The following is a 24,085-nucleotide window of genomic DNA, read 5'->3' as shown; positions in this document are numbered from 1 at the left end:
TGACCCTGGCGTCAGACTTGGACATTTTGACAGATACTGAGTAGACTGTATCTTACCTCGCTTTGTTTTTAACATGTATGTACTTTTGACAGAAAGGTACACTTTTATATTGCCTTGTCTTTCATAATCAGCACCTGTATTATATTCTGTAGAAAATTTGTCTTTAAACGTGCTTTATCCGGAACTTTCCTCCCATCATCACGAACTATAATTAAGTAAGTTAGACTTTTCTATAATAAGGAAGGTTATTTGAGAGTGCTTAATGATATCCGTCACGACAATAGTTCATTTGATGTTCAACGTGTTCTTCAACTGCAATAGCTAAAACACTCTAATAACGTTTTCGTTGGAGAATAATGCATTGTTAAAAAGAATGACGCAGATTTCAGTGTCAAATGACAACAAGGCGACATCACAATGTCTTTGTAACGAACATGTTTGGATGATATTTTGAGATATTTATTGATTTACTAGATATGTTGCTCAGCCTTTGCTACATTGGCAACAGAACTAACTTATCTTTCTTGTATCTTTCATGACTTGTTGCTGTCTAGCTCTGCTTAATTGCGAGCTTTAGAAAAAACGGAAGTATAAGGTCAAGGTCGGAGTCAAGAATACGATCAAATGAGTGAAAAAAGCTTTGTCATGCACACTTCCTGTTCCTTCCGCCGGAAGCTGTGGTTTTTGACCCAAGAGGCCATTGTAAATACCCTATTCCAGATAAATACACACTAGACAGCATTATGTAATGTTTTACGGTCTTGTGGCTTTCCTTTACATGGATTTTACATTAAATTTTCTTCAATTAAAACTCTTTCGATCCGTTGCATCTGTTTACGTTTTGCCAATGTTGATGGATCTCAGATTCTGACGTGGTTTTGTAACTTGAGGGGAATCAGCTCAGAAGACGTTCACAAACAAAACACATCCGTAAGAAGCGTGCTATATTAAGGCTTAATTGGAATATATTAAAAAGTGAGAAAAAAAACCCATACCAAATGATGAGACTGTAACCATGACAATGCTTTTCTTCTTTGACAAATCTGCCAGTGGGGTTTTAAACATCTTCTGTGAACATTTCAATATCGTGACCATCAGTTTAAAGGCATCAGTGGTATGTTATAGATTTAAGATCAATAACCGCTATACAGTGCAAGACGATAGCATGCTAGTGTTATTGTACATATATGCCCAGACGTTAGCTTCCATGCATGTTAAACACACATTATCGCGAAAAAAGATTTATATTTTTTTCATCGAATAATGTCAAACGCAATATTTAACCTAATATTGACATTATTTTTATAATGCAAAGTGTGATATTTCGTTCAAATAAGTTTAAATTGTTAGTTCGAATAACAAAATACAAAATAATGTAAAGCTATGTTTGTGTACCAAATAAAAACTGTTTGATTTCACTGAAAATGACAGTGTAACACTGGTGAATACTAATATCAATTATGGACCTTTGTTTCGGTTCATATGGTTTAATATCGCCCTGGTTGAATCTAAAATAACGACCTCGGGCAACAAAAGTCCTTAATTTTTATATTAGATACAATATGTATCTAGTTGCTTTGACACAAGTGTCAAAAATATGCTCGTATGTAGTTCTTCAGGGTAGCGTCCTATGGCCGACGTTTTCTTCGTAATTAACGAAAAAAACGTTTGACATAGGACGCCACCCTGAAGAACTCAACGTTTGGGCAATGAAGTTCACAAAGGAATATTAACTCGGTGTTTCTAAGAATGGATACATCGAGTCGATATGCTTTATATCGAACTACACGTGACCATGTATTAGCCAATGAGAATAGTTGAAAATCACAGCATATCTAATATAATAATCATGGAGAGACTAGGTCTTGAAATACAACAACTTTACAAAAGGATCGCTTGTGTTCGGAAGGGATGCAAATAGAACAAATAGAAATAATAATGTTATTGCTTCAAAGCTTCGACCAACATATGTAGTATTATGAGTGTTAAAATCCACTGTTAACTCAATTGTTAAAAACAAAATAGGGATTTTGATAAATATTCAGTCTTTGAATGTTGGTGCTTTTAATACTTCTATATATAGCTGCAAGCTTAACATGCCAAAGTGGCTGAGCAGGAAATGGCACCAATATATCAGAAGTATTACATCCAACAACTTTGTAATCAAATGCTTATGGATCCGTTATATATTCGAAGTTCATCAACTTTTTATGCAGCGCTCACTTAATCATATACCAAACACTCGTCAAGCTCAAAGGAACCAATGGTCAGTATATAATGTATCATAATGTATTATATGTGGGAATTCTTGCCAAGTCTCTTGTCAAGCTAATGTTCCCTTAATTTTCCAAACACTCGCTAATCTTGTACCAAAGACACACCTACCCTTTTCGATCACCACACATTGAATTGACGTCTTCCCACCTTGTATCAAAGACTCACCAACCCTTTTCGATCACAATACATTGTATTGACGTCTTCCACCTTGTACCAAACACTCGTCAACCCTTTTCGATCACCACACATTTGTATTGACGTCTACCCACCTTGTACCAAACACTCACTAATCTTGCCACTTATCTTGTACAAACACTCGCTAATCTTGTACCCAAACACTCGTCAACCCTTTTCGATCACCACACATTGTATTGACGTCTGCCCACCTTGTACCAAAGACTCACCAACCCTTTTCGATCACAATACATTGTATTGACGTCACCTAATCTTGTACCAAACACTCACCAACCCTTTTCGATCACCACACATTGTATTGACGTCTGCCCACCTTGTACCAAACACTCACCAACCCTTTTCGATCACCACAAACATTTATATTGACGTCTACCCACCTTGTACCAAACACTCGCTATTGACCAAACACTCACCAACCCTTTTCGATCACCACACATTGTATTGACGTCTACCCACCTTGTACCAAACACTCACCAACCCTTTTCGATCACCACACATTGTATTGACGTCTACCCACCTTGTACCAAACACTCACCAACCCTTTTCGATCACCACACATTGTATTGACGTCTACCCACCTTGTACCAAACACTCACCAACCCTTTTCGATCACCACACATTTGTATTGACGTCTACCCACCTTGTACCAATGAACTCACCAACCCTTTTCGATTCACCACACATTTTTTGACGTCTTACCCATATCTTGTACCAAACACTCACCAACCCTTTTCGATCACCACACATTGTATTGACGTCTACCCACCTTGTACCAAACACTCACCAACCCTTTTCGATCACCACACATTTTATTGACGTCTACCCACCTTGTATCAAACACTCGCTAATCTTGTACCAAACACTCACCAACCCTTTTCGATCGATCACACACATTGTATTGACGTCTACCTTGTATCACATTGTACCAAACACTCACCAACCCTTTTCGATCACCACACATTGTATTGACGTCTTCCCACCTTGTACCAAAGACTCACCTAACCCTTTTCGATCACATTGACACATTGACGTCTTGATCCACTCATCTTGTACCAAACACTCACCAACCCTTTTCGATCACCACACATTGTATTGACGTCTACCCACCTTGTACCAAACACTCACCAACCCTTTTCGATCACCACACATTTTATTGACGTCTACCCACCAAACACTCGCTTCTTGTACCAAACACTCATCACACACATTTATGACCTTTTGTACGATCACCACACATTTTATTGACGTCTTCCCACCTTGTACCAAACACTCACCAACCCTTTTCGATCACCACACATTGTATTGACGTCTACCACCTTACCACCTTGTACCAAACACTCACCAACCCTTTTCGATCACCACACACATTATATTGACGTCTACCCACCTTGTACCAAAGACTCACCTACCCTTTTCGATCACACACATTGTATTGACGTCTACCCACCTTGTACCAAAACACTCACCTACCCTTTTCGATCACCACACATTTTATTGATGTCAACCCACCTTGTACCAAACACTCACCAACCCTTTTCGATCACCACACATTGTATTGACGTCTACCCACCTTGTACCAAACACTCACCAACCCTTTTCGATCACCACACATTTTATTGACGTCTACCCACCTTGTACCAAACACTCATCAAACCCTTTTCGATCACCACACATTTTATTGACGTCTACCCACCTTGTATCAAACACTCGCTAATTTTGTACCAAACACTTTACAAAACCAACCTTTTCGATCACCACACATTTTATTGACGTCTACCCACCTTGTACCAAACACTCACCAACCCTTTTCGATCACCACACATTGTATTGACGTCTACCCACCTTGTACCAAACACTCACCAACCCTTTTCGATCACCACACATTTTATTGACGTCGTCTACCCACCTTGTACCAACACAACGCTTTTCGAATCTTGTACCAAACACTGCTCTTGTACCAAACACTCACCAACCTTTTCGATCACCACACATTGTATTGACGTCTACCCACCTTGTACCCAAACACTCACCAACCCTTTTCGATCACCACACATTTTATTGACGTCTACCCACCTTGTATCAAACACTCGCTAATCTTGTACCAAACACTCACCAACCCTTTTCGATCACCACACATTATATTGACGTCTACCCACCTTGTACCAACACTCGCTATCTTGTACCGAAACTAACCCTTTTTTTCGATCACCACACAATTGTATTGACGTCTACCCACCTTGTACCAAAGACTCACCTACCCTTTTCGATCACCAATTGACGTCTGCCCCACATCTTGTACCAAACACTCACCAACCCTTTTCGATCACCACACATTGTATTGACGTCTACCCACCTTGTACCAAACACTCATCAACCCTTTTCGATCACCACACATTTTATTGATGTCAACCCACCTTGTACCAAACACTCACCAACCCTTTTCGATCACCACACATTGTATTGACGTCTACCCACCTTGTACCAAACACTCACCAACCCTTTTCGATCACCACACATTTTATTGACGTCTACCCACCTTGTATCAAACACTCGCTTATCTTGTACCAAACACTCACCAACCCTTTTCGATCACCACACATTGTATTGACGTCTACCCACCTTGTACCAAACACTCACCAACCCTTTTCGATCACCACACATTGTATTGACGTCTACCCACCTTGTACCAAACACTCATCAACCCTTTTCGATCACCACACATTTTATTGACGTCTACCCACCTTGTACAAACACTCATTTGTACAACCTCTTTTTCGATCACCACACATTTATTGACGTCTACCCACCTTGTACCAAACACTCACCAACCCTTTTCGATCACCACACATTGTATTGACGTCTACCCACCTTGTACCAAACACTCATCAACCCTTTTCGATCACCACACATTTTATTGACGTCTACCCACCTTGTATCAAACACTCGCTAATCTTGTACCAAACACTCACCAACCCTTTTCGATCACCACACATTGTATTGACGTCTACCCACCTTGTAAACACTCTATCTGTACACCAACCCTTTTCGATCACCACACATTGTATTGACGTCTACCCACCTTGTACCAAACACTCACCAACCCTTTTCGATCACCATACATTGTATTGACGTCTCCCACCTTGTACCAAACACTCACCAACCCTTTTCGATCACCACACATTGTATTGACGTCTACCCACCTTGTACCAAACACTCATCCAACCCTTTTCGATCACCACACATTTTATTGACGTCTACCCACCTTGTACCAAAACTCACCAACCCTTTTCGATCACATTTATTGACGTCTCCCACCTTGTCCAAATCACCACCCTTTTCGATCAATTGTATGACGTCTGCCCACCTTGTTACCAAACTCACCACCCTTTTCGATCACCACACATTTTATTGATGTCAACCCACCTTGTACCAAAGACTCACCAACCCTTTTCGATCACCACACATTGTATTGACGTCTACCCACCTTGTACCAAACACTCACCAACCCTTTTCGATCACCACACATTGTATTGACGTCTACCCACCTTGTACCAAACACTCACCAACCCTTTTCGATCACCACACATTGTATTGACGTCTACCCACCTTGTACCAAACACTCACCAACCCTTTTCGATCACACATTGTATTGACGTCTACCCACCTTGTACCAAACACTCACCAACCCTTTTCGATCACCACACATTGTATTGACGTCTACCCACCTTGTACCAAACACTCACCAACCCTTTTCGATCACCACACATTATATTGATGTCAACCCACCTTGTACCAAAGACTCACCTACCCTTTTCGATCACATTGTATTGACGTCTTCCCACCTTGTACCAAACACTCACCAACCCTTTTCGATCACCACACATTATATTGACGTCTACCCACCTTGTACCAAAGACTCATCAACTCTTTTCGATCACCACACATTTTATTGACGTCTACCCACCTTGTATCAAACACTCACTTGTAACCCTTTTCGATCACATCCACACATTGTATTGGACGTCTACCCACCTTATACCAAACACTCGCTCAACCATCTTGTACCAATCATTCACCAACCCTTTTTCGATCACCACACATTGTATTGACGTCTAACCCACCTTGTACCAAAGACACTCACCAACCCTTTTCGATCACCACACATTGTATTGACGTCTACCCACCTTGTATCAAACACTCACCAACCCTTTTCGATCACCACACATTGTATTGACGTCTACCCACCTTGTACCAAACACTCACCAACCCTTTTCGATCACCACACATTGTATTGACGTCTACCCACCTTGTACCAAACACTCACCAACCCTTTTCGATCACCACACATTTTATTGACGTCTACCCACCTTGTATCAAACACTCGCTTATCTTGTACCGAACACTCGCTAATCTTGTACCAAACACTCACCAACCCTTTTCGATCACCAAACATTGTATTGACGTCTTCCCACCTTGTACCAAAGACACACCACTACCCTTTTCGATCACCACACATTGTATTGACGTCTACCCACCTTGTACCAAACACTCACCAACCCTTTTCGATCACCAAACATTGTATTGACGTCTTCCCACCTTGTACCAAAAACTCACCAACCCTTTTTCGATCACCACACATTGTATTGGCGTCTATCTACCCACCTTGTACCAAAGACTCACCAACCCTTTTCGATCACATTGTATTGACGTCTACCCACCTTGTACCAAACACTCACCAACCCTTTTCGATCACCACACATTGTATTGGCGTCTATCTACCCACCTTGTACCAAAGACTCATCAACCCTTTTCGATCACATTGTATTGACGTCTTCCCACCTTGTACCAAAAACTCACCAACCCTTTTTCGATCACCACACATTGTATTGGCGTCTATCTACCCACCTTGTACCAAAGACTCACCTACCCTTTTCGATCACATTGTATTGACGTCTTGCCCACCTTGTACCAAACACTCACCAACCCTTTTCGATCACAATACATTGTATTGACGTCTGCCCACCTTGTACCAAACACTCGCCAACCCTTTTCGATCACCACACATTGTATTGACGTCTTCCCACCTTGTACCAAAGACTCACCACCCTTTTCGATCACATTGTATTGACGTCTGCCCACCTTGTACCAAACAACTCACAACCTTTTCGATCACAATACATTTTATTGACGTCTACCCACCTTGTATCAAACACTAAACAATCTTGTACCAAACTCAACGCTTTTTCGATCACCACACATTTTATTGACGTCTACTCACATTGTATCAAACACTAAACAATCGTGTGACGTAGCCATTTTTACTTCCCTTGTTTCCAAATCTTATCAAATTCTTCATCCCAAACTAAGCCACCATTATTTAATTCAAAATCCAGATACTAGTTCAATCCTTGTATGAAAGTTTACCAAACGTTCGCAACTTTGAATCAATCCACCATTCGCCAGGTTTTTTTCCAATGTTCGAACATGTTTTGTCTGTCCATTGTAATAATTTTCACCGGTTAATTCATCAAATTTTATAGTTTCAAATAGATAACCGATGAAAAAAAATAACCTGCCAAAATTACAGTATCAGTAAAAATCCTTAATATGCTTATTAAATGGTATAAGAAAGTGGAGGAATAGATAAAATTTAGTGAAAGTTTTCCAACTTAAATCGTGTCGTTGTTATTTTACTTAGGAAAATAATAATATCTGATTTATGCATCGGAAAGAAATATTTGTATATTAACATTCTTATTATATTATTAATATTACGCCAAAAAATGTCTGTTTAGGGTTACCCGACCAACCCTAATTTTCACCCTCGACCCTAATTTTTTCCCACTTTTCTACGAAAAAAAAATCAAAAGTCGGGATTTCGCTCTCAGACTCCGGTTCCGGCCATCATTTTAGAGTGAAAGCCACCAATAAAAATTTTTTTAAATCCTCCCGACCGACCGACCGACCCTATTTTTTGCCAATGTACAGTAGAGCTAACCCTAAACAGACATATATTTTTTGGCCTTAAAATAAGGGGAAATTTAGTAAAAAAAAAAACACAGAAAATACTAGCAATTTATTAAAGCAAGGATCTCATATACGTCCTTGATTAAAATGATCGGCTGATAAAAAGTAACCAGTGTCCGATTGAAGAACTGTGTGTAATGAATGAAGAACAATCCGGAACGTATTCCGGAAATATCAACAGCTCTTTGAGTCGAAAACTACATTCATCTTGTAGCTTCCGTAAACATTTCCAAGGTAAACAAGAGTGAGTAGCCTGCATAAGATCTGTTTAATTTCTCTGTTAGGTACTGTAATCAGAGACCATGACGTTCACTAAATGTCTGCAGATATCGTTACAGATTCTAAATATACCCGTGGCGCTTGTTTTTTTCATGAAATAAACAGAAACAAACCTCTGCACATGTCACTGTGCATTGGGATTGGGCTGTATCGGTATTTCTATTATAAGGATATGATGGAATCAAGGGGCAGTTTGTTGTATACTCTGTACTCTGTATACAAAATACAGAAATTTAACCAGTATACAATAGAAACCAGTATACAATAGAAGATAACCTGATATGATAAACTACAGTGTCATGCCAAAAGTCTACATTTATAGATGTATAATTGTACATGTGCATCATTTCATTGGATGATTATCTCTTCATTTTTAGTATGAGAGGAGGTAAAGGGAAATAATTCTAACTACTCAAAAAAATGTCTGCCCTGTCTCCAGGAGTGAGGCACCTCATCAGCAACACAGGCATTTGTTGTCGAACAGACGGGCTGTGTCTTCTAACAGGTTCTGGTACAGTAGACTGGCAAGGTCTAGAAACCATACTGCCAGGTGGGTTTGGTCAAGGAAAGGGTAAGATTAATGTGGATCAATTTGAATTTATAATACTTCAAATAGATATATTTTGGTATAGTTAGATTTCAGAAATGACATATAACTGTATATTGTAAGCTTTCTGGAAAGTGAACAAATTAATGTATGTACCATTAACTATACATTAACTATACTCAGTGTCTGCATTTAGAGTTAATTCCTCTCACAGACAAAGAAAATAGAGAAAAAAAGTTCTGGTATGTGGAATAAAATTATTTCTTACACATGCATTCCTCATATAAATTATTCGAGTATTTAAACAGATAGGGCATAAGGACCTTTACATGCTACTTTCTTTTAATTATCAAAAGACTACTAGGTGTAAATACATGTAATATTTATATTGCAGTTAACTTGAATTCGTTCTACCTTTTCTCTAAATCTTATGCAGCACTTTCAGACTTGCATGGTGATTTTATCAATCAAAATTGTAACTTTGTTTAGAAGTTTTCGTTATGTTTTTTAGATTCATCAAGATTCACTGATGAAAAACTGTATTTTGAAGAATGTGTCAGATTACTGGCTTCATTGTTCTTACAATCTGAAGAATATTTTTCCAAATTAACTTCAGAAGAGTATAGACATCAGTTATTTCCCCTTACATCATGGACAGGTGTACCAGAGGTGAGTTTGCTTACATGTAGGTTATATAAGACCATTTTGCAGAATTAATATTTCTTTCTACAATGTAACAATATGAAATATAATGAAAGTTATTCATGCTTTAGAACAGAAAGTGCATCCTCAGTACACAAGGGGTTACCATCGCTGTTGTTATATCCACCGCTGGACTGTGTCATAGGCCTGTAATTGCACTAACAGGTCAATTAGATCTCCTGAAATGGATCAATTTACCTGTGTTTTCTGCTGTTTTAATATGACATAGTCCAGAGGTGAATATAATGACAGAGATACTAAGTAACCCTTGGAATATTGAGGATGAGAAAGTGTATGCAATATACATACCATACATTAAAATTGCCATTCTACAAAAAAAGTTTGTTTTATTGGCTTGCTTTGTAATAGGTACTGGCAGAGTGTTTTCATATGCTTTATTCACCCAAAGACAAAGGAAATGTGGACCACATGTTGGCGATGTTGGTTGTGACTTCTGTGTTGGAGCGATCCCTTGGAGATGTAAGATCTATGAACACATTACAAATTTTAAAATATCTTCCTCCTCACAATTTTTAGCATATAAGATGTATCTTAATCCTAATTAATAAATCATATTATATTTGAGGCTACAAAAAAAGAGAAGATTTAAGGCAATACCTGCTACAGGGTCATTTGGAGGCCAAAGTACAGGTAACTTTTACATTATCTCTAGAACACTTTTGGCAGTCTGCTATGCACAAGGATACTATCATAAATCAACAGATGATGAGTAATGGTAACTCTAATGACATTAAATATTCTGGATACTTATATTGTTTTCAAATTACTGTGAAATCATTAATTTTCGTGGGGGTTTAATTTTCGTGGATTTCGTTTTTTGACCAAAATCAACGAATTTACATCCCCACGAAAATATATATACCATACCAATGTCATGTAAGTTTATGCGTTCATACATTGTAGGATGATTATTACCTCACTAAATAAGGTCTATTTCGGGGACAAGCATGACAAGTTCAAAGTTGGAAAATATTGTTCAAACAAAGATAGTGTTCAGAATTTCATAGACTTCATATACATGTACCAACAAATAATTGATTGAGTATATCATGACTCTATCAATGTGACACGATAATTGTTTGTTGGACACATCTGTAAAAACACTGGCTAAGTACCGACTCTAGATTGTGATTGTAACTGTGTTGTGTGGTAAGTGCCAACGAAATAGTAAAGTTTTAGAATCCACGAAAATTGAGCCAAACGAAAATAATGATTTCACAGTAACAATATCACAGCATGTGTAGGACCTTCCATTTATTGTTTAGTGAGGTATCAAGCTAGCCATAAGCTACTACAAGAAGACTCAGAAGACTGATCATTCTCTAGGACAATATGTTTTATAAATGAATCCATAAGTTTGATATTAAGATACATGTATAATTTATTGGTGTATCTGAATGTGCTGTAGGTGTATCTCACTAGAGGATCTCAGTGTCCATCTCTGCTGAAGGATCTCTTACTTACTCCGGAACTTACACAGATATTTGGACCAACAGCAGTAAGTTAGCATGAAAACATCAAATATTTGATACAGATTTTCTGATATACATAAATTTTTTCCTATATTCTACATTTACATACCGTCAGTACCTTTTCTAATTCATACATTAGCTTGTTGGCTCCTGCTAGATTTTCTGAAATTCTCATAATTACCAGTTTCTTTTAAAGATATACAACATAGTATTTCCATTTAATTGACCCACTGCTTCCTTAACCTTATACTTATTCAGGTCTATCAGAGTTACTTCCCTTCTTTTCTTTTTGTCTTTACAATATCAGACACTGGTCGGAAAGGCCCGATGGTGTCCTATAGCTGTAAGTACCACAGGGACCTGGCATGAATGAAATTTTTAACCAACAGTATATATACAACAGTATATATGCATATATTATATATGTATATATACTGTTGGTTAAAAATTTCATGCCTTGTCCCTGTGATAAGTACTAACAGAGTGCAATAAAGGGAAATAACTCTGATAGATCAGAATGTCAGACTTATTAACTCAAATACACAGATTATTGCATTTACATACATTCAGTGCAGACATTTGACTTAACACAGATTATATGTGACACAGGATTTAGACATTCTGTGCAGACATTTGACTTTACACAGAATATGTATGACACAGGATTTAGACATTCTGTGCAGACATTTGACTTTACACAGATTATTGCATTTACATACATTCTGTGCAGACATTTGACTTTACACAGATTAAATCTGACACAGGATTAAGACATTCTGTGCAGATATTTGACTTTACACAGATTATTGCATTTACATACATTCTGTGCAGACATTTGACTTTACACAGATTATATATGACACATAATTTAGACATTCTGTGCAGACATTTGACTGTGCACAAATTATATACGCACAGGAAATAGACATTTTTTGCAGACATTTGACTTTACACAGATTATATATGACACAGGATTTAGACATTCTGTGCAGACATTTGACTTTACACAATTTAATATATGACACAGGATTTAGACATTCTGTGCAGACATTTGACTTTACACAGATTATTGCATTTACATACATTCTGTGCAGACATTTGACTTTACACAGATTATATATGACACAGGATTTAAACATTCTGTGCAGACATTTGACTTTACACAGATTATATATGACACAGGATTTATACATTCTGTGCAGACATTTGACTTTACACAGATTATATATGACACAGGTATTAGACATATTGTGCAGACATTTGACTTTACACAGATTATATATGCACAGGTATTAGACATATTGTGCAGACATTTGACTGTACACAGATTAATATCTGACACAGGATTTAGACATTCTGTGCAGACATTTCACTTTACACAGATTATATATGACACAGGATTTAGACATTCTGTGCAGACATTTGACTTTACACAGATTATATATGACACAGGATTTAGACATTCTGTGCAGACATTTGACTTTACACAGATTATATATGACACAGGATTTAGACATTCTGTGCAAACATTTGACTTTACACAGATTAGATATGACACAGGATTTAGACATACCTTTGGTGTGGTAAGCAGGATCATAGTTATCTCAGTCTACCCTATAGTGTATCATTCAGTATCACTGTGTTATTCTAAATTGTTCTTATATTATCAGTTATTATTTGATTTACACAGATTATATATGACACAGAATTTAGACATTCTGTGCAGACATTTGACTTTACACAGATTATATGCACAGGACTTAGACATTCTGTACAGACATATGTTGGTCATTACAAAGTGTGGTAAGCAGGATCATAGTTATCTCAGTTTACCCTAAAGTGTATTATTCAGTATCACTGTGTTGTTCTAAATTGTCCTTATATTATCAGACTGTACTGTATTGTAGATACAAACAATACGTATTGTATTAGGGCCTCCTACATCTCTAAACCTGCGGAATGTGGTATGGCATGGCTTCCCCGCTCCTGGTGAAATACCCCAAAGGTTATAGATTTTATATATACAACTTATTTTTGCTGCTTTAAGCGATAAATGATCTGTTTATCTACATATCTAGAAAATCTTTACATTTACCCAGCTTATGGTTGTAAAAATTTGAAGAAAAAATGCAGCTTGTTTGTACAATAATAATTAATTGTACATCTAGGAAAAATATATTGGTTTGGAAACAGTTTCTACGCAAGTTAAAGGGAGATCATTCAATTAATTATGTGTACTAGGCCATCATTTAACAGGCTATTATATCCTTAAGAACTATAGAGTATTTACTTTTAGGTACACTTGGTTCTTATTACTACTTGTACCAAGTCTAGGATCTTTACTGGAGAAAGACTTCAACATTATACACAGACCATATACAGACTTTCCACAGCTAGCAGTCTACCAATCAAACTTCTCAGGTAATTTAAACATTAACAATGTATAAGAAATAAACAAAACATCTTTTGTGGTACATCTCGTGTCAAGTGATTCAGTTTAATAATTGCAATTTTATCTTGCTGATGACTTAATGAATCCCCTATTTTATTTTAAATCTGAAATTCTTCTTATAAATTAACCCATTAATTCACCCCTAAAGACACAGCTAGGCTCTTCTAAACCAAAGACAGGACCAGTTCATTATGAAATTTCAGTGGTGACTGAGTTAAAAGGTGGAAATGGTACCTTGGTATCTGGTAATCTAAACTTAATCTCTTATGATTGTCTAGATATCAATTACCTGGGTAGGAAAAAATATGGCAGCAAAAACCTTTACCTTCTGATAGATATGGAATTTTCTCAGCTCAGTAGTAGAATATTTGAGTGATAATGTCCTTTTTAACACAGAGGCCAGAGTTCCAGACAAATCGGAGATAATGAAGTTGTTTGAATCGTCCAGCATTATTTCCAGAACATTGTTACCTGTATGGTCCACTGCATTAGACTGGTACCATAAAGGAAAGTAAGTTTGAAATCTTATTTGAAATAATATTATCCTCCAATGTCAGAAAATCTATATTATTCATATTCTCTTCTAAGTCTCGGTATGTTGTATTAAAAGTTAGTCCATAAGGACACATTAAATATGAAGAAAACCCCGAAAAGTCTGAACATGGATTTCTGAATGGTGTCAATATTAGTTTTCTGTTATTGGTGGAGTTTTTGATTTATTTTTAAGATATGGGTACTTTGCTTTATTGATACTTCCACAACTAGAACATGCTATGAGAGTCCTGTTCTCCATAGTTAACCAATGTCCAGAGAGAGTTCTCACAGCTGAGGTAAGCTATTAGTTAGTTTATACTGTGACAGTGAGGAGTAAATGCAATATTGCAAGTTTTAATTAAGCATTGAACTTTTTATAGAATCTATAATCTATATTGATGCCAGAGCTTGGCAGACAATCTTCATAATATGCACTAGGGCATTAGGAGTTGATTGTCTGCAAAACTCTGGCATCAATATAGATCATAGATGCCATAAAAAGATAGTTTAAACCTCATATTTATACTTATGACGTCATAATGAGACCGCAGAACCAAATGATTTCTCTATATACGATATGTTAACGTTTGCCACTGTCCAGATTCGATGGAGTTTTCAAGTTTGGTCACCTGTCACTAATTTTGAAGAATGACATCTGGCATACCTGTGAATAAAAAGAAATAAAGATCTACCGTCTTGCTAAACTTTTATTTGGGGGGTTCCATCTTATGTTGAATTCCGCACCAAAAATTGACCAAAATATTCATGAAATTCCAATATTGATTACCTCCCCCTGTCAGACACACACTTGACAGAATTTTAAAATTTCTTTACATATTTTACATCTACATGTATTGCTCAACCCACACATTAAACTTTTGAAACTGATGCGCCCTGAATACCCAATCAGCTGGCTCCGAAACATTCACCTCTCTACGAAATCTTCTGCCCAAAAGGGGGATTTCCAGGAATCTATTTTTGGTTTGATTCTGCGGTCCCTATAGCCAAATTTTGGATGTCAATTACTACCTAATAAGATTTCACTCTTGGCTTTGTTACTTAATATATGTATAGTGATTATGACAAATGGATGTCATCATATGACACCCAGTTTGGTAGAGCACAATGTAAAACTTTATCAAGGATATGCAATTTTCAAGCATAAAGAGAACTATCATTGTATTGGCACAAGAGAAGTTCTTCTTCACAGCCAACTTGTGCCATAGATTTAAAAGAAAATGTAAGCTTAAAGCGAAATTTGCTTTGAATATTAAAGAAAAACCTTAATTTTTCTTTCCCCTTTAGACAACCACACTTTACACGACCTTTGATGAGGTAAGTATTATAATGCTTCTGATATAAACTGATTTATCTTCATATGATGAAACTGAGCATCTTTTTAATCTACCCATATATGGATATGTTGAGAATCATTATGATAGTTAAAGTGTTGCATAACTCATTCACCCCTGAAGACACATCTCGACTGGTCTAGTTCAAGGACTGGAACATTCCATTATGAAATTCCAAGGGTGATGGGCTAATAAAAGAAGTGGCATCAGCTGAAATACAGATCTGCTATTTATATGATATTTACAAATGTTTGTGTTAAATATGAACATCCATGAAATATATGATGCTCAAGCTCTGTTTCAGATTTTAGATCCTTATCTCCCCAATGGCCAGAAAAATGTAGTTGCAGCTCATTTAGGAGAAAACTGTATGGCAAGTATCTTAGTTGTGCTTATTAATCCTTAGAAATGTAATTGTATCATTTTGGAATTTATTAAGAAAAATGACTCCTGATGGGATCTCATGTTTTATCAACTCATTAACCCCTAAAGACACATTTGAACTCTTCTAAAGCTAAAGTTGTAACAGTTCATTATAGAATTTCAGGGGTGAAAAAGTTATGGCATCAGATGGTAATACAGTGCCTCTGGGCCATTTATTGGCACTGAGCATGAGGGATCGAAATAAAGGAGAAACCCCTCATAAAAATTAAGTCAAATTGGAATGAAAGTTTCTTTTTACAGGCCTCTGAATTCATTTCTTCAAACCTTTATGTACCCTATTTTAAAATGCATAAAATATTTTTTGTCTAGAAACATTTTATTCCTTAGACATTCCTTAACAAGAAAAGACTCCATCATTTACCTTTAGAGTGAGTTTGGTACCTATGGTATAGTGTAGGTTAATTTAAACTTGCTGCTTATATCTCCAACAGGACCTACTACTGGACATACTAGAATACCCGGCCGGCCCCAGGGTACGGGACAGACTGGGCCACGGGGAGGTGGATCTTGGATCATTTCCTCAAACACTAGCTACAGTTATTTTGGGTACAGCATTGTACGTCACCACCAGAAGGGAGACTAGTCCGGTTAGTATACCAAGTCTAAATTTATGATTCAATGCATGGACCATCATCGGGACAACCACAGTTGATACACTTACATTCTATGGAACACTGATAAATGTAGGGCATAGTGAGTGCAATCAGCTGTGGGTCTCAGGCAATGTGCATAAACATTTTATCATTTAAAACTTTAGACAAAAATGTTGAGATAGTTGGGTCATGGTTCTTTGTTTTATTTCTTTTTTGTAACACTTAAAACATTTGTTTTGCTTGGGTTTTTACCTTTCTTATGAAGATAAACTTTCCTAAACCTTTTGGATCACTGGATGGTTACCAGTCTCTGTTTCATCCTGTGGCTTTGGTCAAACAGATGGTAAGCACAGTAGAGCACTTAATATCATTTTATACAATATTTTGTGTCTTCATTATTTTCAACATATTCTCAAATAAATAAATTCGCAGTCAATGAAGGACTCTAAAAAATATATACACAAACTATTTAGAAATGGTTGAATTATATATATTCTGAATGGCCAAAAAGGAACATTTCAAAACGCTTATATCAATTTTCTTGTTTAAGTCACAATCGTAAAACTTTTGACCCACATGAATAACCGGCTATATGGTAGCTAAAGTCAGTCATACACTGAGAGATATTCTATATCTGTCTTATTTCAGATTACCAGTGTTACAAACAAAGTGGCTGGCTTAAATGGCCAGATTCATTACACTTTCCAACTGGAACCCAGGTAATCATACAATCGGGATAGTGTTTTAAAAGTTTATTTTTCCAAATAATTCAAATATAAAGATCTTCAAGAGATGCAATTAATTACAAATTCTAGGACCAGGTTTGATACTTTAATTGTGAGAATTATTTTTTTTTCATCCAGATGTCATCAAGTTAGATTCAAATGTTTATATGTAATTTGCTTATACCCTAGCTATCTTGGTTGACACTTGTGAACATCTTAAGATATATGGGTTATACATGTAAAGTAGAAAGAGTTTAGACTTTTTGTCAAAAATTAATTATTCTCCATTTTGGATATACACAGAACGACATTCCACTACACAGAATTGTGTAGAGAGGAACACCCTGTCCTGGTAACCATGACAACGGAGATGGAGAGTCTGGTAGAATCTATTTGTGAGAGATGGAAAGACGACTGTGTTACTAAACACAATGTCATCAGCGGGTATGAATATGTTTGTAGTTTGTAAACATTTCCTTCAACGGAATGATGGATTTCAAATTATAATCAAGTGGATATCATTTATTTATCATGAAAATATCACACTGTGTCCTTTTTGAATGATCCTTTACCTGGACCCAGTTACATCAACTTTCCTTACTGTTAAAAATGTCCTTAATCAACTGACTGTTTTCCATCTATTTCTCATCCACGTTGTTAAGTTTAACCATTTAATTTTCTGTTACCATCACTAATTAGTTATACTGAATTCACCATCACTAATTAGTTATACTGAATTCATTTTCCTATAACACCAGATTGCTACAGCCAATGGAAGATGGTCAAAGATTTATGTCAAAAGTTCTTACTAAGAAGATAGGTACATTATACAGATTTAATAAAGCTGTTGCCACCGTAGATGGAATAAAACCAGTTGCCACTGGTCAAACAGTAGGTCAGTCCGAACCCAGTTTAGACAAAGCCAGATCCATTAAAGATGAATCAAAACCCACCAAAAATGGCACCATTCAAAATTTAGATCAGGCTGTATCAATGGATGTGGTTAACTCCAGCCACAATAAAGGGACAGTTTCCAAAGATGGAGAAAGTTCTCAAGTGGACAGTGGAAAACAGAGTGAGGTGGTCGGTCTGTTACAAAGGATCCTGGGAGAATGCTGGACAGTGGTCAGTCAAATTGAACGGGCTGTGAGTGACCGACAGACACAATTAGGGATGGATAAACTCCGGCCAAGACAGGAAGAGAGTCTACGGAAACTGATCAACAGGTATCTGTCTGTGATCGATCAGAGTTACTTCCCTTCGTCAAAACTGACAGAGAGAAGACTGATAGATCAGAATAACTAAAGCTTAGAAAGTCAGTGCTGTCCCTTAAAAGGAACCTGTTCTGAATGAGATACATATATAGTAGTGTCATATTTTAGAACTTTATAAGTACATGCAGATGTATATTCTGTTGTCAAGTAATATGTGTTTTGGGGGATTTTTAAAAAACAATCAGAAAAAATGAGTTTTTAAATAACTTTAACTGTACTTTAATTATTTGATATCGAGATAGAAAAAAAATTGTAGGCTGTAACTGTGGCTTGTAATTTTAGAAATGAAGTCAGCCAGGTGAATTTTAATTATGTATTTTCAGTTGTCCCTGTTTCCACATCTGCCTACATTTTACTGTGTTTGTAACCATGTGGCAAATCTACTCCCTGGATACTACACCAAGCAACTGGACAGCCAGAGTCAGGTAAGAAGGTTATTTGTAATTTATTTTTTTATCAAATCAATAAACAGATAAATCCTCTGCTCAAATAAAATGCTACAAATTTTAGCGCAAAAGCTATCTTTTATAAGATAGTGCTATGATTAATTTTTGCAATTGTCACCATGGCTACCTGGGTATACAAATAACATACAGTAGAAAAACAAATAGCGCAAACATATTCTAGCACGGAATTTCTGGTGTAAAAAGCACTAAAAGTGTGGTACGTACATTGTATCCTTGAAATTTTTCAGGTTTTTAAAAGGAGTTCTTCAGTGTAATGAGAAGTTGAGGGTTTACACTGGTGTTGATAAGTGTAAATGGATAGAAGCCACAGATCTTGGTATTGGACTTATAGACAAAGTCAAACATTACCTAGCCAAGTCATGACAAAGTATCGGACTACTAGACAAAGTCAAACATTACCTAGCCAAGTCATGACAAAGTATCGGACTACTAGACAAAGTGAAACGTTACCTAGTTAAGTCCTGACGATCACAAACTCTTTTTGAGATGGGTAAAATCATGTTACTATAGCTTCATTGGCAGTGTTGAAATCCACGACATTTGTATCACTGGACAAATTATGGTAAATATAAACGATTGTGATCGTGACACAAATGGTAGATATACATGTAAATGTCTGATGAAGTAGTACTCGAATCGCCATCCTAATACAGACACAGAGGGAGATTGGTGACAGGTGAGCTACAATTTATTTCACCATGTTAAACATGAAATACCCAAAATCATATAATAATAATAACACAGGCACTCAGGTTAACAGTTCAAACATTTATTAACAGAAAAGCCTTCAACAAAATAAGCAAGAAACAACTATTCGACAACAGAGACTATATTATTCAAAGAAAATAAGATATTATAAATGTTTAACGTGCATAATCTATATTTTTGATTGTCTTCAAAATTCACAAATTGCGAAATTGTTTTACGTTGATTTAAACAGTCATAATTGGTTGAACACATATTGTAACAACAAGAAACGCTCTTTTCCTAAAACAAGTTAGGATTTCATCATGTGGTAAAAGGACAATTTAGCTGTTTTATTGTTAAGCAAATATTGTTACATATTAATGTATACAGTAAAAGATATACATCTACGGTAACATTCAGAGTTGATGTTACTTCCTTCATTTCACTCGGTCAATACTAGATGAGAATGTGGATACAGGCAATTGATGGGATTTATCAGACGATGGACCACAATGATGTATCCATATTAGATATAGCTACTGTATAATTTGAACTGTGTGTTAGATAGCTGTGCCAAACGTGTTTTCTGCTGAGGTAGACTTTTGTATTCATAGATGAAGCTCTAATATAATTCTAAATAAAAGATACTGTACAGTTGTAAAGTTTCACGATTTACTGTTGAGAACTTATTCGTAGTGATTAATTTTCGCACACCATATTTGTAATCTTTGAAGGTGTCATTCACGTGACAGATTATGATATGTATAAAACCATTTTTTCAAAAAAATTACGAGGTATTGAATTTTTGCTGAATGCCCAATTTTTGTAAAATACCTGGTAATGAGCAACTGTACAGTAGAGCTATCAAATCAACATAACCATACAAATAAATATCGGAAAGTCTGAGATGGTGTTGTTAATGTAATACACTGAGATATGAAATTTACATTCTTCACATGAATTATGTTTACATGTGACATGTTTTGCTATACAAATTCATAGCAGTGGAAAACAAGCGAAATTGGCAAGGGAGTCAGGGAAAGCCTACCTAATAAAAAAGAAAGGGTTTTAATTGAGATTTTGTGGATGCTATTTTAATAACAATTCATTAAAATCTTACTTGCAATAATAACAATGCTCTTCACAATCGTTTCCTAATTTTTTAATCTATAACTCTGTCTTTTACCTAATATCAATGTTATTTTAACATTGTTTTATTATACAAAAAATTGTCTTTTATGTGCAAGGCATGCGTCTGCCATAGGAGAAACATTGAAACAACTACTTTAATGTTATTATTGTTCAAATGATTAAAGATTTATATTTTCTATGTTGTTGATTTATATCAGTGTTTAAAAACCAGATTGCACAACATCGATTTACTTTCATATTATGTTTATACAGTAGTATATATACCTATAACCGGTTATTTTCGTGTGAAGTTTATTTTCGTGATAATATCGCGATTTCCAGGGACATTCCTATGGAAAATTTGATTTGCGAAAAAATGCGAAATGTATGAATAAGTTATACTATCATAATCATATTGCAAATTTCAAAGCCTCAAAAATGTAATTTTCTCGTTTTACGAAAAAAAAGAACCGCGAAAATAACCGGCTAGGCGTCATTTTTCTATAGATACCAGCAAGTTATTATGAATACGGATCCGGGCAGTATTGAACTGATAGTCCTACCTTGGTTTGCATTTTGTTTTAGTTCCGATTTGTGTCAAATACCTGTTATACACTTCAGGAATCCCATGCGTTGACAGCACTTTTCCATTAAAATCACTGATTGCTTCAAAAAGAAAGTCAGACATACATGCTTAGAAAATCTACATGAATTTTCAGCGAATAGTAACGATCAGTGATAATTTATTGCACTTACATATGTTTGATTCAATTTCCGACAGAAGTTGTCACTAGCGAAAATATCGTCGACATACTAAATTGTATGCACAATGAAAACAATACATGCACTGTTGCTATATTCATTGAAACAACGCCGGCTGTTTTGCAGCAACCTTGGCAATAAGGGCTTGTTTCGTTTTGTAAAATGGCGCCATCAAGTATACTTCATTCCGAAGGTAGTCGCTTTCCTGGACCATTCTTTTCAGTCTTCGACATTTCGTCTCGGCTTCTTCCCGTATTTTCTGTCTCTCTTTGCTACTGAGTTCAGCAGTAACGAATTTGCGCCTATTTTTACGGGTGTCGTCTGCCCCTTTATTAAAACGTTCCCCAGCGAATGCCCAACGGTACTTGAGTACTTTGTTCTTGGTGAAACTGACTAACTGGGTACGCCCTGTTGTATTTATTTGTCGTATCCCAGGTTTAATGTAAGATTGTATTTGATTATCATCGAATATTTCTTCATCTAAATCCTCCTCATACAAGCTATAAATATCATCATCATCTAATTCTCTGTCGTTTCGTCGCCATTTTTCGAAAAGAACGTCAATTTTCCACATCCAATAGTCATGTTTTCTTGTTTCGTGACTATCCTCTTCCTCGATTTCAAAGTCATCCTCTTTTAAATCGTCATAGTTACTTTCGTCTTCACTGCCGTCTTCTGCTTCTCTTATCCTTTCCAATCTAAGTTCCTCTTGTCGACTGCGACAGAGCAGTACTTTCCGGTTATATTCGTACGTACGAGTGAATCTTGCCAAAGGCGTTGGTGGAACCGGTTCATCGTCTTCGTCACCCTCTTGATGAGAAGGTACTGGTGCTGATCGAGACCGAGCTGGTTTCCCGCGTGCTTTCCTCCCAGCCTTATTCTTTACCTGGTTGTATCTCCTTGTGTCATTCTTCTTCGTTACGGTTGTCAAAGATCTTCCGGCGGCAGGAGCCGTAAGTGGGCGTACAGTGGGAATAACATCCTCACGTTTCTCTCTATTTCCGACAGGTCTGTCGGTCAGTGGACAGTCTGGCACCAACCTCGACGTTGGCCGACTGATGTTGATCTTAAGATTCGGTATTTTGTGTGAACACCTGACTACTACGTTTCGTTTGGTAAGTTTCTCGTCTTCGTATCTTTCCATTTGTTTGAGAAGATAGTATGCAAATTGGAGGTCATCAGCCAATATTGCCCTATGGCCTCGCATGGCTGTATGGTAGTCTTTTTCAAAACTCTTACAGCTATCCTCATATCTCCTCAGAACCTTGGCATTCCGGTTGTTCACACCCTGATTCAGTGCACGCAGAGAAAGATGTTTGACTGGCATTTTAAGGAACTTGGTCTGAAACGAAAAATTTAGGCGATAGAAAGTATCCATATATGGCTTTTTCTTAATAATAATGTACAATAAATGATGTGAGTATTCAAAGGAATAATTTCACGGAAAGTTTGTATCAAATTGTTTTAATCAAGATCTTAATTGAATAGTCTTACCTTCCTGGTGAGTTGTCATAGATTACAAAATATTCAAACAAGGTTTTCTGATCAAATTCACTTGTCATTTAGTAACACTCTGAGTAAAAGGAGTTCATGTTGTCATTGGAACAGAAGATTCGTTTCTGCGGAGCTTGATTCCTGGATTAAAATCTCTTCTCATCGGCTTCTGTGATTCCGTGATGCATCCACCTAAACAAGCCTTCGTTTAAACGACTACCGGCTACAGCGCTTGGGAGCATTGTTATGTACTAGCATAATTCCTAAACATTTCTAGAACAACAAAGATGTATGGGTCTTTATTTAAAGGATCGTAAGTCATGATTAATTAATGTAGAACGGAAAGCTAAGATTAAGTACGCCGCGCCCAAACAATGGCCAGCCATTACTGGAGATGTAGTTTGTTCTTTAACAAGAGAACGTCCATTGAAACCCAGCGTGGCGGAAAAGGTTGCTGTATTTGTTTCACTGGAAACGTTATGTGATAACTTTGCTATAGAATGGTCAGGCCATTGTTTCGCTATGGTTGTTGTACTTCAATGATAATACTGATAATACACACTAACAAACCAATGTTGAGCCGTTTTTAATTGGTGTACATATTTTCGCAACGTCATTGCCAGCGACTGTACTCGTAGACCTGCACGTCT

At 36.6% G+C, this 24,085-nt stretch overlaps 2 protein-coding genes across 5 annotated transcripts; one reads left to right on the top strand and one right to left on the bottom strand.

Annotated features, from left to right (window-relative positions):
- Positions 1–791: 791 nt before the first annotated feature.
- LOC138318051 (endoplasmic reticulum membrane-associated RNA degradation protein-like) lies at positions 792–21,376 on the top strand. Of its 4 annotated transcripts, none has more exons than XM_069260102.1 (18): positions 792–1,114; positions 9,156–9,328; positions 9,837–9,994; positions 10,397–10,507; positions 11,457–11,546; positions 13,428–13,525; positions 13,817–13,941; positions 14,369–14,483; positions 14,700–14,802; positions 15,812–15,841; positions 16,163–16,231; positions 16,734–16,889; positions 17,161–17,238; positions 17,544–17,614; positions 17,924–18,064; positions 18,379–18,846; positions 19,218–19,319; positions 19,589–21,376. In XM_069260102.1, the coding sequence occupies exons 2-18, from the start codon at positions 9,199–9,201 to the stop codon at positions 19,722–19,724; spliced, it is 2,181 nt and encodes a 726-aa protein (XP_069116203.1). In that variant the 5' UTR covers positions 792–1,114; positions 9,156–9,198; the 3' UTR covers positions 19,725–21,376. The 4 variants fall into 4 exon arrangements, with proteins under 4 accessions (XP_069116203.1, XP_069116202.1, XP_069116204.1 ...); XM_069260101.1 differs by lacking the exon at positions 792–1,114 and adding an exon at positions 8,696–8,743; XM_069260103.1 differs by lacking the exon at positions 792–1,114 and adding an exon at positions 8,714–8,733.
- On the bottom strand, positions 21,349–23,747 carry LOC138318052 (uncharacterized). Its single transcript, XM_069260106.1, has 2 exons — positions 23,436–23,747; positions 21,349–23,283 (listed from the first exon to the last, which is right to left on the bottom strand). Exon 2 carries the CDS (start codon positions 23,266–23,268, stop codon positions 22,039–22,041), a length of 1,230 nt encoding a protein of 409 aa, XP_069116207.1. The 5' UTR covers positions 23,269–23,283; positions 23,436–23,747; the 3' UTR covers positions 21,349–22,038.
- Positions 23,748–24,085: the final 338 nt, after the last annotated feature.

This window comes from Argopecten irradians, chromosome 3 (assembly GCF_041381155.1).
Source record: "Argopecten irradians isolate NY chromosome 3, Ai_NY, whole genome shotgun sequence".
NCBI lineage: Eukaryota > Metazoa > Mollusca > Bivalvia > Pectinida > Pectinidae > Argopecten > Argopecten irradians.
Note: the sequence above shows the minus strand (reverse complement) of the source record. Positions and strands in the feature narration are given on the sequence as shown.

What these genes read in the sequence shown, in the direction of transcription:
- LOC138318052 (XM_069260106.1), bottom strand. Translation starts at nt 23,268, where the DNA reads ATGCCAGTCAAACATCTTTCTCTGCGTGCACTGAATCAGGGTGTGAAC.
- LOC138318051 (XM_069260102.1), top strand. Translation starts at nt 9,199, where the DNA reads ATGTCTGCCCTGTCTCCAGGAGTGAGGCACCTCATCAGCAACACAGGC. An exon ending in CATGGACAGGTGTACCAGAG is followed by an intron (nt 9,995 to 10,396) that starts GTGAGTTTGCTT and finishes GCTTTGTAATAG; the next exon opens with GTACTGGCAGAGTGTTTTCA. An exon ending in ATTTAGGAGAAAACTGTATG is followed by an intron (nt 16,232 to 16,733) that starts GCAAGTATCTTA and finishes TATCTCCAACAG; the next exon opens with GACCTACTACTGGACATACT.